Genomic DNA, 14,714 nt, shown 5'->3' with positions numbered 1-14,714 from the left:
CAATGGCAGACAGTGTTCTGACTAAACATGACCATTAAGAGCCCATTACATGGACCCCTGAATGATGCCATTCTTAGCCTTTCTACTTAAATGATCCCAATCCTAACTAGCCCTGTACTCTGCAGCAATAATTAGTGAGCCTCAGTCACTGTGTGACTGTCAGATGAATATTTTGTAACTACTTTTATGTTAACTTTCCTGTTTTTACATGTATGGACCGTAACGCACACTCACTTCATGATCCCAGAGTTTTGTATTTCATCTCCTGGAAGGTTTTATTTTTGTAGCATTTTGAAATGACGATGTTTGTGTGACAAGCTCTCTGACCGAGGTTATTAGGGTTATATTGCTCCAATGACCACTCTTTCTGAGCAGAATGAGGAGACACGGACGATGAGTTAGAGAAACACAGAGAGAGAGAAGAATATAGTGGACTACTGTGGTAAACTTTATCATGAAATAATAATTAATGAAGGTTGCAGAGAGAGGAGAGAGACAGAGAGAGGAGAGAGACAGAGAGAGGAGAGAGTGAAAGAGAGAGAGAGTGAAAGAGAGAGAGAGTGAAAGAGAGCAAGAGAGTGAAAGAGAGTGAGAGAGTGAAAGAGAGTGAGAGAGTGAAAGAGAGCGAGAGAGTAAAAGAGAGTGAGAGAGTAAAAGAGAGAGAGAGTGAAAGACACAGTGAGAGAGTGAAAGAGAGCGAATGAAGGAGCGTGACAGAGTGAGAGAGAGGGTGAGAGAAAGACAAAAAGAGTGAGAGAACATGCAAAGAAATCCTTTGTGAAAGACTCATTCTAGCCAAATTCTGTTCATAAGTGTGAGGCGATGGAAGTTGGTTTCCATTCCTCTGCTCAACACGGGGAGGAAGAGAGTCATATCAGGAAGTCACATTACGACTTCAACAGAACTCCTGCTGCGAGGAGACAGACCTGTAGAACAGGACTCAGACACGACATAGATCAGCCTGAACCGGTATTAAACCCACCACACCAGACACTTATCATAGGGATTTTAAAAGAAAACGATATTGATATGACAGGGTTTAAGGGCACATCCCCCAGATCTACATCAGCCCTTTCAATGTTCTACCTCCCATAACAATGTTCACCACTGCAGAGAGAGAACTCACCACGAGACAGTCAGTCAGACACTCAGGGTTAGATATCTGCAGAACCGTCATGGAGACAGTTTAGCACCCACCAACAAGAGTTACAGAGCAAGGCTGAATAAATCACAGCAGGGCACTCTAGACACGACACACACACACACACACACACACACACACGCTCAGAAAAACCCATTGCGCGCACACACACGCACGCACGCATACACACAGCTAAGCCGATATGCTGTTTGACTCACGCGATCTCAGTGGAACTAAAGGCAGTATCTCCGTGCTGCTGTTACCCCGTCTGTGAGAGATTCTCCTGGGCTTCCCCAACATGTCTCCCACCCTGTCTGGAGAGCACACTCTGGGGGTCTACTGCTACACAGGTCCCTCTTAAAATCAACCCCCACTGTGCAACCATCTACAGCAAAAAAAAAAAAAAAAGGAAATCCCAGTAGCTGGTTTGTGTTGTGGCTAACACCGCAACACTGTGCTAACACAACCATACATTCTGCTGCATCACTTCGGAGTCGCTGCAAGCACATCAACAGACTACGCGTGTCTTTGTACTTTTGAATCCACAGCGAGGCTCTTCTGTCTGCTGTGTTGCCTCCCTCTGAGGAGATGACCGCTTGGATGCCTCTTTTTATACTTTTAAATGGGTTCCACATCAGCACTGCTGGGTAACAAGTCTACTCACATGCACACACACACTCACTCACTCACACACACAGAAACACATACAAAGAGACATACACACTCTCCTACCGTTCCAGTCCCAGTGGGTCCTGGAGGTCTTGCGACTGGCTGTGGGGGTGAAGGAAGACGACAGGCCTGAGATGTCCAGGCTCTGGATCAGCTGACTCAACGTGTTCATGACCCGGGAGGGTACCTCTCCAGCACCCTCCCGCAGGAGCTCATGGACAGACATGACGCTCAGACGCTCATTCGGATCTCCCTGTCAGGCGCCGCTCCGATACACACTATGAGCCGCTCTGGTTTCATACACACACCCTGGGGTTCTGGTCCGATACACACACCCTGGGGTTCTGGTCCGATACACACACCCTGGGGTTCTGGTCCGATATATACACAGGAGAAGACCTGGCTCAGCTGCAAACGGGAGTGATTCAGCACACACGCGTGCACACACACGCACGCACACACACTCACACACACACACACAGCCCTGAGGCGGCCAGGGGACGTGGGCTTCCTGGGAAGTCCAAGCAGAGATCCAGAAAGACCAGCAGCACAACAGAGGTGAGATGGTGACCGTCAATCCCTCCTGCATAGACTGACTGAACTCAGTGGAGAAGATACATCCGACTCACCACTGAACACACACACACACACACACACACACACCCACACACACACACACACACCCACACACACACACACACTCACGAAGGGCGTGCTATCGATGGCTTGACGAGCCATAATGCAGCACACACACACACACACACTCACACTCACACACACACACACACACACTCACACTCACACACACACACTTAGAGGAGAGGGGGGGGGGGGGGGGCAGCCGTTTAATCACAAATCCCCTTCTGCTGGGGCTAATTATACTAGCCATTGCCTCTCCTGCTGTAATCTCTCCCCCCCCTTCTCTCTCCCCCCCACCCCCAATCTCGTCTATCCCCTAATTTCATGGTCTAGATTTCTATACATGTTCACAAGAAAACCCTTATGCATGGCAGTGAATCAGACGTATCTGAACAGTTCAAAAGGCTCTGTACTGCTGGAGGATTTGAATGTTAAGTGTCGTTGCTGGTCATTCAAAATGAGGAAGTTGGCCGTATTTTTAGACTCATTGTCTCTAACTGTGGATAGATGAGGAGGAGGAGGATGGCAGCCAGGCAGTGTCTGATGAGAAATGTTCAAATGTGTTGAATCCATGCTGTTTCCACGTCATTTGCAAATACTTTTCCCATCTGACTGCAAACCCAAATCCAAAAAAAATGTCCCCCTACATTTCACATTTCAATCATGTGGGCTGACAAATCAACCAAACGTAAATATAAACAGACATTGATCTGACGTCAGTAGGCAACAGAGAGACAGACAGCTGAAACCAACAGGCAGGCAGACAGCTGAAGGCAACAGAGAGGCAGACAGCTGAAGCCAACAGAGAGGCAGACAGCTGAAGCCAACAGGCAGGCAGACAGCTGAAGCCAACAGGCAGGCAGACAGCTGAAGCCAACAGGCAGGCAGACAGCTGAAGGCAACAGAGAGGCAGACAGCTGAAGGCAACAGAGAGGCAGACAGCTGAAGCCAACAGGCAGGCAGACAGCTGAAGCCAACAGGCAGGCAGACAGCTGAAGGCAACAGAGAGGCAGACAGCTGAAGGCAACAGAGAGGCAGACAGCTGAAGCCAACAGGCAGGCAGACAGGGAGTAGCTGTTGTTGTGTTTCAGGCTGTGGAGGGAAGAGGACTCTCTGCCATACTAATGAGAACACTGCAGAGACAGAGGACAGGCCAACAGAACAGCCTCATCATCCCTCCTCCCCCTCCTCCCCCTCAACACCTATTCACTCCTCCCTCCCTCCCTCTGCTCCTGCAGCTATTTCTCATGAAGGTGAACTTGACCCCTCCTTTATACACTACCACACACACACACACTTTTCCCAACACTGTAAATGAGAGACCCCCCCATCCTGCAACACATAACTCCTCCTTCATCCCTCATCCACTATCTCCCACCTCCTCAATTTCTCATCTACCCTAACCTCTCTGCACCTCCTTTATGCCTCCATCCACCACCTCTATAATTCTGCTTTCACACAACCCCACTCACCCGCATTTACATCTGTATGGAGTCCATACCAGGCTGATGGTCCCCCAGAGTCAGTGCTTCACATACACTCCGATGAGAACAGCACTGAGGGGTACAGAAGCAACAACACTCTTTCTGGAATAAATCTGGAAAACCTGGGAATTGTCTGGCAGGCTTGTGGCAGACCCAGGTGGTCCCTAGGGGATGTGTTAAACAACCCTGATCTAAAACAGGCATGAGATCCTGGTAACATAAAACAACACAGGACTCAAGCTGAAGCTGTCCTGGCTACATGCCTGATGACTTTTCCAGCTGCCTCAAATCCGGCAAGCAGTAAAAAACAGGGGATTTCTAGTTCTAAAATCATTTGAAAACTGTCAAAGCATTGACATTTAAACCCATTAGCAGAAACATTTCAGTATTAGAATTTGAATTAGTAGGTGTTTCATTGCTAGGTAACACTGAGCAGATCTAGCATCATGATGGCTACAGTATTAAGACAGATTAATACAACATGTTAAAGACATACATGCAAAACCGTTCAAATATATCCAAGACCATCAACATTATCATGTTATTTCGGATACTGTTTTTGTTTTGTTAATTTAAAGGAGACAGGAAGTTAATTGGACAAAAGGTCAACAACAGATGTTATTATTGTTGCAAAGCTGAAGCGCCCAGGTCTTCAAACCCTCCATGTCTTCAATTGTCTAAATGTCTCCAAACCCTCCATGTCTTCAGTTGTCTAAATGTCTCCAAACCCTCCATGTCTTCAATTGTCTAAATGTCTCCAAACTCTCCATGTCTTCAGTTGTCTAAATGTCTCCAAACCCTCCATGTCTTCAATTGTCTAAATGTCTCCAAACCCTCCATGTCTTCAATTGTCTAAATGTCTCCAAACCCTCCATGTCTTCAGTTGTCTAAATGTCTCCAAACCCTCCATGTCTTCAGTTGTCTAAATGTCTCCAAACCCTCCATTTCTTCAGCTGTCTAAATGTCTCTTTTACACACACACGCATGCATTTAACCCCAACAAATACCCAGCCAGTGTTTGTGTGATCTAGATGTGTCAGTGTGAATATACATGGACTGGAAGTAGGTCAAATAAGCCGGTGAGGAAACTGAGGAAGAGAGCAGTGATTGGTGCCCAACATCTCTGCCCACTCTCCGCTGATAGCAACTCTTTAATCCTGACGAGAGAAAATGTCTTTCTGCACTGAGGCACAGTTACGACTAGAAATGAGAAAAACAGCAAACTGCAGCACAACTGAGGTTGCTCAGACAGCCAAGGTGTGTGTGTGTGTTGCCTGGACACCCAGACATTAATATATGATGACTAAATATCCTTCCTTAGACAGTCGCAGTAAATTCTGTCTCTCTCCACCGCTCTCTCCCTCCTTAGCTTCTTCTTCCCTCTCACTCACCCTCTTCCCCTTTCCCTCAAGTTCTCTCTCCTCTCTCACATTCTCTGTGTTAAAACATGGTTAGGGGATCTCTCCTCTCTGTAAGAGTCATATTTCTCTTTCATGGCTGGAGAGAATCCTCCTCTTTGGCAGGCTGTAAAAAACCCAGGATAAAACCTTCAATCTTCTGTTGCAGTATCATGAAGTATGGAAGAGCCTGAAGATGTCTTTCACCAGTCCATAACTCCTTCCTCTCCACTATCTCCATCTCACACACAAACACGGACCCCACGGGTACAGTAAAACCATAGAACATGTATCTTAAGAACCATAGCTAAAGCAGTGCTGAGTCATGCCTCCTTTCAGTCCTTCAGGAGACTTATAAACATTATTGTTTGCACACATTTAGTACCTACAGTATCACACACACTGTTTTTGATGGGTGGAGGAGGGGATGATAGAGTTCATTTTTGGGATGATTAGGTGGCCATGACGATAAGAGATACAGACTGGAAATGCATCCATGACAACAGGGTTAACACCCCAACTCTTTCTATAGTGACCACAGACAGTCAGAACACTCGTTTAAACTAACGACGACACCTTACAATGTCTCTTTACATGTTTTGATGACCCCTACTGGCCTACCAACACCACCAGCATCTGGTCTCCAACCCAGAGACTACTCAAGACTGTCCCTACTTTTGAGGCCAGCCATCAGTGGGATGTAGAGTGGAGGGACCATCAGTGGGATGTAGAGTGGAGGGACCATCAGTGTGATGTAGAGTGGAGGGACCATCAGTGTGATGTAGAGTGGAGGGACCATCAGTGTGATGTAGAGTGGAGGGACCATCAGTGTGATGTAGAGTGGAGGGACCATCAGTGGGATGTAGAGTGGAGGGACCATCAGTGTGATGTAGAGTGGAGGGACCATCAGTGGGATGTAGAGTGGAGGGACCATCAGTGTGATGAAGAGTGGAGGGACCATCAGTGTGATGTCAGGATCTATCCTTTCTCTAAGCCTGACCAACATCCATTTGACCACTGCCAACCGAAGAGCACACATGGCCCTAAAGTAGATCCTGTGTGTTTGTGTGTTTGTGTGTGTATGTGTGTGTGTTTATGTTATTGCAACTGATATTTAGCGGTTTCATCCAGACACCATAGGCTGGCAGTATGTGGCCCTGGGATTGCAGGCCTGCCTTAGACTGGAGCAACAGTACTGGTCTGTCACAGATGTTATGGGCAGCCAAGGTCTGTGGAGAAGAAGGTGCTTTCATACCTTTGTGTGTCCTAGCATACAATGACTGTGACATTTAAAGGATTATTATTAAGTAATTTGATCTGTGGATTCAATTAAAGTATCAAAAATGTGTGTCTGTGTGTGTGCGTGTGTGAGTGTGTGTGTTTCTTGAGCCTGGTCAGACAGTTAGCTAACAGGATGAAGCCAGAGATGTAACTCAATAGAAAGCCAGAGAGGAAGCCTGGCCTGCAGGAGTCACACTAATAGGATGAGATCTATCCAGAGGGTTAGTTCTTATCCATCCTGTGGCCATGAGAGGATACTCAGCAGGACATTAAACATGGTACACATCTGGTATTATATCTCATCAGGACACATCTGGTATTATATGTAGACAAAATGCAAGTAAACCATCATGTTAAGTCGATGGAAAAACCACTAAATAAAACACTCCCACTGATCAATCAGTTTTTAAGATAGATTTTGGGGGTATTATGTCACTTTATTAGGACAGATTGGAGACATTGAGATGGGAGACAGATTAAAGGGTCAGAGCGGGGAATTGAACCCTTATCTCAGTCAGGCTACAGATGTTTGTCGGGGAACCAGTTATAACGTCACAATAAGGCACCGCAGGTGTGCTATATAGCCAATATACCACAGCTAAGGGTCATATCCAGGCTCTCGTGTCTAGGAACCACTTGGCCATATACCAAACCCTCTCATGGCTCATATCTACCATAGATATCAACAAACAAACACATCATGTATATCACATATTCATAATCTAGCCCCGGAACACAACGTCACAGAACAGCAGAACCGCCACCAGAATCATGGGTGGGTCAGTGACAGGGATGGAATACATCCATCCCCACATATACACCAATAAAACATACATGTGTAGAAACGTTTTTAAAGCGTTCCTAAGACACACAGGCGAACATAATCACATTTTCTCCCCGTGTTACAGGTAGTCTGTCATTGACATACCAACACACAACCCACATAAAGAACCAGGCTGGTACATACCTATGTTCTGGGTGACGAGTCTGAGTCTTTCAATCATCGCACCAAGGGCCATCTCCTCCGTCTTCATCCACAGGATCATCCTCAGGAGGGAGATCGGGAGCCCGGCTAGCCAGAGAAAGGACTCCGTGGCTGGAGTGTGATGGAGCTTGCCTGCCTGCCTGTCTGTCCGCCTGGTTCTCCAGACAGACGATGTTGTGTAGGAGGGATTGAGGGGGACCGACGGAGCTGCGTAGCCCAGGGAGAGGAGGCAAGGTGGGTGGGGGGGGTCACTGCAGTCACTATCCTGGAAGATGGATGCTACGGAGGGGAGAGAAACAGACAGGAGGCTTGCCTGGCTCACACTGCAGATGATGAGGGAGCAAGCAGAGAAGCTGGCCGCAGGGAGGACTGGGAAGAGAGAGATGTTGTAGAGGAGAGGATGCTGGCTGCAGAGAGGGGCGCAGAGGGAGGATGCTGGCTGCAGAGAGGGGCGCAGAGGGAGGATGCTGAAGCTGCGATGGACGCAGACGTCCCCAGCTGCAGTGAAGGAGAGATGCAGAGAGGATTCCTGCACGGAGAGGGGGCGGAGGGAAGGAGAAAGCCTGGGCGGACTCACGGAGGTACGCATGCACCCTCAACATGCGCAAACATGCAGTCCCACACAGGTTCCAGGGACGTTAGGGAGTTGACAGGTTTGCTGATACATCCGATTTTTGCAGACTCACACGACATCCGTGGACGTCGAGTTGTGGGATTAATCGGGTGGGTCCGTCGTGGGCGTTTTGCAAAAACAATATTGGGCCAGATTTGATCCGTACATTTTGGTCAAGTATAACTTTTTTTCCTACCGATTGGTTTGCGAGTAGCTGAACAACTTGTTTTAGTTGGTCAATTATTGAATGAGAATGGATATTCCTTTCATAGGGTGAATTTCTTACTTGGTTCTGACTGAAAGACCGAAATCGCTCATTTAGAGACCACAAACGCAACGTGTCCTTCCCTCTCAATTCACGAGAAAAATTTATGAAGCCTACATTCAATATTGCCAGATAGGGAGATTTCCCTAACAACTGGGCAATTTATAATGACAGTGTCCGGTAATTTACAGATAAGGTTGTATATAAATAAAATAGGTTTCCGGCGATTTTTTTTGAGACCGCGGGTGATTGGGTGGTTTACAGTTTGAAATCTGACGACCCTGCCTACCTTTGCCAGTGTTGTATGGATAGGCGCAGCCAACCCTGGGGTTTTGAGCGAAATAGAAATGCAGTGGCGTCGTTAGGCCATAATTCCGATCGCGCATTATGACAATGTAGACATGTAGGACGCTGGCGTGTACAGGTGCTGGTAATATAAAAAGTAGATTTATGTCAGTAATTCCATTCAAAAAGTGAGACTTGTATAATGTATTAATTCATTACACACAGACTGATATATTTTCTTTTAATTGTGATGATTATAACTGACAACCAATGAAAATCCCAAATTCAGTATCTCAGAAAATTAGAATATTACTTAAGACCAATACAATTTTTTTTTTTTTTAAATGTTGGCCAACTGAATAGTATGAACATGAAAAGTATGAGCATGTACAGCACTCAATACTTAGTTGGGGCTCCTTTTGCCTGAATTACTGCAGCAATGCTGCGTGGCATGGAGTCGATCAGTCTGTGGCACTGCTCAGGTGTTATGAGAGCCCAGGTTGCTCTGATAGTGGCCTTCAGCTCTTCTGCATTGTTGGGTTTGGCGTATTGCATCTTCCTTTTCACAATACCCCATAGTTTTTCTATAGGGTTAAGGTCAGGCGAGTTTGCTGGCCAATTAAGAACAGGGATACCATGGCCCTTAAACCAGGTACTGGTAGCTTTGGCACTGTGTGCAGGTGCCAAGTCCTGTTGGAAAATGAAATCTGCATCTCCATAAAGTTGGTCAGCAGCAGGAAGCATGAAGTGCTCTAAAACTTCCTGGTAGACGGCTGCATTGACCTTGGACCTCTGAAAACAAAGTGGACCAACACCAGCAGATGACATGGCACCCCAAACCATCACTGACTGTGGAAACTTTACACTGGACTTCAAGCAACGTGGATTCTGTGCCTCTCCTCTCTTCCTCCAGACTCTGGGACCTTGATTTCCAAAGGAAATGCAAAATGTACTTTCATCAGAGAACTTAACTTTGGACCACTCAGCAGCAGTCCAATCCTTTTTGTCTTTAGCCCAGGCGAGACGCTTCTGATGCTGTGTCTTGTTCAAGAGTGGCTTGACACAAGGAATGTGACAACTGAAACCCATGTCTTGCATACGTCTGTGCGTGGTGGTTCTTGAAGCACTGACTCCAGCTGCAGTCCACGCTTTGTGAATCTCCCCCACATTTTTGAATGGGTTTTGTTTCACAATCCTCTAGGGTGTGATTATCCCTATGGCTTGTACACTTTTTTCTACCACATCTTTTCCTTCCCTTCGCCTCTCTATTAATGTGCTTGGACACAGAGCTCTGTGAACAGCCAGCCTCTTTAGCTATGACCTTTTGTGTCTTGCCCTCCTTGTGCAAGGTGTCAATGGTCATCTTTTGGACAGCTGTCAAGTCAGCAGTCTTCCCCATGATTGTTTAGCATACAGAACTGGACTGAGAGACCATTTAAGGGCCTTTGCAGGTGTTTTGAGTTAATTAGCTGATCAGAGTGTGGCACTAGGTGTCTTCAATATTGAACCTTTTCACAATATTTGAATTTTCTGAGATACTGAATTTGGGGTTTTCATTAGTTGTCAGTTATAATCATCAAAATAAAAATAAATAAACACTCGAAATATATCAGTCTGTGTGGAATTAATGTATACATTATACAAGTTTAACTTTTTGAATGGAATTAAACCGAAATAAATCAACTTTTTGATGATATTCTAATTATATGACCAGCACCTGTACATTCAAAACCCATGAGAGGCAGAAGTTTCCAGTGGCTGTGTGGTTGCGCTTGAAGTTGCAGGTTGTTCTGCTTCCCTGCCTGCTGTTCTCCACTGCTGACAACCATGTGGTCAAGGTCTGGCTATGCTGACGTGAATAACCTGCCAAGGCCAATGGATTTCATCTTCAAATAAAGTCAGTTCACAAATAACTTTTCTTTAGCTATTTTCTGCTAAATTTGATTCATTACGTTCATTTCATTTACTCGCTGATGGGTTTTGGATTGTCAATCAGACAAGCTACTATTTTGCTGAATCTGTTGTTTTGTAAAGGGCCACGGAGCCGACTTACCCATAGGAAGCAGAGATGGATTTAGTAAAATATTGATTTGCGTAAGGAATTGGGCAGTCTCATTACATACGTGTATGGGCCAAGGGCAACAGTACAGAGTCCTGTAAAAGGTGTGCGCTCCGATCTATTGACACGTAATCGAAATAGATTTTCTAGGGAGTTCAACATAACTAGTGAGTAGACGATCAGATTTTAGTGTATTTATTTTGCCTACCCTGACTTAGACACTACCGCACGTCACTGACCTTTACTCAAACTGTTACAGTATGTGCTGCCAAATACAATTTCTCTAAACAGGTACTGGCTTAGACCTGGGACCGTTTGTAAAGAACCATCAGGTTGAAAAAGACCAATACCTCATAGGGTATGATTTGAATACCCATGCGGTAAAACGGACTCCGTTGCAAGACTGTGAACATGCACGCCCATGCTTTGCATATTTGACAATTTCAGGTTTCAGTTTTAGAGTTCACCCACCTTGGAGGCTTTCACACCACATGTTGTGCTGCAAAGGTGATTCAAATTGACGCATTTGTTTCTATATATTTACAAATGAATGAAAACAAAATATCTAAAATACAATAGTTAAGTATTGAACGCTGTGTTTTATGCAAGCCTGACAATCTCATTAAGGGCTGTGTTTAGTAGATGAGTAACGAAAAACAATTTGAAGCATTCTCTGATTATTTCGGTTACGCGACGTCGCCATCTAACGGATTAAATAAGCCAGTAAAGTTATAGGACCAAATCTGTGACATTTCTTGTAGTGTCAACCTACAGACCCATTGGAAGTGGACGTCACGGTTACGTCAGTGAGGTTTGGAGGTGGCAGAAAACTGCAGGAACAAGCGTAGGGAAAAAGGCAAGATCCTCGGATTAAAGGAGAAAAACGTGTTGTCGTGCCGTTGAATGTCAGAATAGGAATGCATAAAAAGATGGCCTTCATTTTTATAGAATACCTTTGTCGAAGCCACCCTTTGATTTCATATCAGGCAACGTTTTTTTCCACAATGAGTATCACACACAGGCAAAACCAATTATGTAGTTACAATAATAACGTTAAATTAGTAACAGCAAAAAAAGAATCCGCTCCCCAAAAACCGGCGGCCAGACCCACATTTTTAATGGGGCTGTGATTGGTGGTCTTCGGTCTCAGACGGGAGGACATTTGACTATTTCATCTGTGATCTCATAGATCGTAGCAGGACCAGGTCCAACCGGACAGAACAGTTTCCTTTTAAATGAACGTTGCAGAGCATGAAAACATACTGAACACAGTTCTTTGTCAAGTCTTACCTCCTCCAATCGTAAGACAGAATGGAGACTGAAAACAGTGTTTTGTCATTATTTTTTATTACAAGCAAAATGACAGTACAGAGCAACTTTGCTCTCATTCGTAACAGACGCTGGCAAACATGAAATCTGTTCTTGGATATGACCCGCACTGTAGGTTTGTTGGATATCTCCATTTGAAGGGCCGACCTACGGTACTGTCGTTGATATTTTGAGTATTTTATGTTCAGGAACAACACGACGAGAGCACCTGAATCTACGCCGTTATGAACACGCGTATAAAAGCTGGGACATTCTAGTTACCAACAGTCACGAGGCCCATGTTGTTAACCAATAAGAGACAGACATTGAAAATCTTCATGACCGATCAAGTTATTTAGCGTTATACCTTCCGTATTTCTCTCCCGAACCAATTTAACAAAAATATTATTTCTCAAAGCTGTTTAATTAAGTGATGAGGCTGACAACCAGTGCAAATATAATCTGTGTGGGTGACGACTTTACAAACGCAGTGCACGTGAAGTAGTAGACCTTATTAAGAGAATCAACTCATCTCTGGTTGTACAAAGTGGTATGTGATTCACTTCTGAAGTGTTCGGTTGGTTTAGTCTGCGGATCTACTCTTCATTTTGGTTGTTACAAAACCGAAAGCAAAATAAAAATAAATAGTTAAAATATACATTTTCTCCCATGGATACAAAAGTAGCTGAAGAAAATCTGATCACAAAAATAATGTAGCGACCTTGGTAGGGCCGCTACTCGCCCCGCAGTGGGTAGTGTGCCCGCCTGGGGAGCCGAAGGTCGCGGGTTCGAGACACTGCCCTGCCAGACGCTACAATAATATTTTCTATAACACTGACAAGTTTGACAACGTGATGATTTCATCTGACTCGTTTAAATGAAGTTGTGTTTGAGCTAGCCTTTAACGACTACAACAATATCGGACATACATGTCTTCCAATAGAGATGACTGGGTCCTTTTTTCAAAGTGGTACTTATAAACGACATTCATAACAAATCCACGTCTGTAAGCTCAGCCAAATGCATTACCTATAATCCAACATAGAACTTTGACCTTCAGACAAAATCCTCCTAAAAGACCTCTGCCCCTACAACACAGCAGAAGTCTGATGACATTCTGTATAGAGAGAGTGGTGTTAAATGTGTCAGCACCAGTTGGCTGACATACAACGATGCTCTCAGAGACTGCCAGGGTCCCACCACCGGGACCCACTAACACCACCGGGTCCCACTAACACCACCGGGTCCCATTAACACCACCGGGTCCCATTAACACCACCGGGACCCACTAACACCACCGGGTCCCACTAACACCACCGGGGCCCATTAACACCACCGGGACCCACTAACACCACAGGTGAGCCGAAGGCAAAAGTTTCACCTTGTATGTTAGAATTGTAGAAGGAAAAAATAATATTCATCATCTACAATCATTTATATAGAGGATGTGGCAAAACCAACAGTTTGACATTCTAGACAGTTTTGATTGTTTCAAGTCTCTGTTAATTTTATCTCCTTAACCCAAATTACCCCTTTCCCAGAATAATCCATACCTCCATTAGTTTAAATTACATCCATACGTGATAACCACTGTTAAAACACCATAACCTCACTGGACAGCTAAACATATATATTAACAACCCAGGAAGATACCATGACAGGAAGCACATGCAGCCTTTAGACAACATTAGCAGAATGCAAGCAACACTGACCAATCAGTGACTACTACATCCACGAAGGAACACTATTGGCCTCTGTTGAGGTCATGTCTTTCAGTCGGATCCTAACTGGGTGCTATTGCATGGCATGACCACTGGGTGGCGTGGGTGAGTTGATTGGGCCTAATAAAGGACAGTTCTGCTATTCAGGGTGTTTATACTGAAGGTCCTTGCTAGAAAAGTGACATATAAATGACGGAGAGAAAGAAAAAACAGATGAAAATGGTGAGGCAATATGGAGAGACACAAACAGACAAGATCCCACACTGAGCAATATGACAGACAAGATCCCACTGAACGAGTCAAACCAAGAGGTGTGTCTCTGGCTGGAGAAGAGAGATTAAGGCAGAGGGACTACTAGTCTACGTCCCTCATATGTTCTCTATGCAAATTCCCAAACTGACCCCTAAACCCCTCTAACTAATACACCCTACCAACCCATTGACCCCTCCTACCCCACAGATCCCTCCCACCCCATTGACCCCTCCCAACCCATTGACCCCTCCCACCCCACAGAATGGAGTGACAGATAAAAAAGTAAACAAAAATACACACAAAAAAGGCAACACAGAAAAATAAAATCGAAAACAGAAAATCTTCCCATTGTTGAAGACATTCATTAACTTCTGTTCAGCCGGGGTTTTCCTGTACAACTTCTGGTGTCAGAGAAGGATAAGCAGAGCAGATAACAAAGGGAGGCAGAAGAGCAGACTAAGAGAGTCAGAGGACAGGACTAAAACTCTCCCTTTGCAGAGGAGAGGATTAAGATGAGGCAGAGGAGAGGACTAAGATGAGGCAGAGGAGAGGAGTAAGATGAGGCAGAGGAGAGGACTAAGATGAGGCAGAGGAGAGGAGTAAGATGAGGCAGAG

The 14,714-nt window shown here is 45.2% G+C and overlaps 1 protein-coding gene across 7 annotated transcripts in view; it reads right to left on the bottom strand.

The window, feature by feature from the left end:
• Positions 1-8,403, bottom strand: part of mcf2lb (mcf.2 cell line derived transforming sequence-like b) — a 41,553-nt gene extending 33,150 nt beyond the window's left edge. For 3 of the 7 annotated variants that reach the window (XM_034286917.1, XM_034286918.1, XM_034286919.1), the window contains exon 1: positions 7,579-8,401. In XM_034286917.1, the coding sequence (XP_034142808.1) occupies positions 7,579-8,185 (607 nt within the window). In that variant the 5' untranslated portion in view covers positions 8,186-8,401. Of the gene's footprint in view, positions 1-1,359; positions 1,440-1,873; positions 2,295-7,578 lie in introns of those variants that run through there. The other 4 variants (XM_029113651.2, XM_034286916.1, XM_029113649.2 and 1 more) reach the window with 4 other exon arrangements.
• Between the last annotated feature and the right edge of the window lie 6,311 nt (positions 8,404-14,714).

The sequence above is a fragment of the Esox lucius genome, chromosome 16, assembly GCF_011004845.1.
Source record: "Esox lucius isolate fEsoLuc1 chromosome 16, fEsoLuc1.pri, whole genome shotgun sequence".
In the NCBI taxonomy this organism is placed as follows: Eukaryota; Metazoa; Chordata; class Actinopteri; order Esociformes; family Esocidae; genus Esox; species Esox lucius.
The sequence above is the reverse complement of the archived record's forward strand: the minus strand, read 5'-3'. Positions and strand labels throughout refer to the sequence as shown.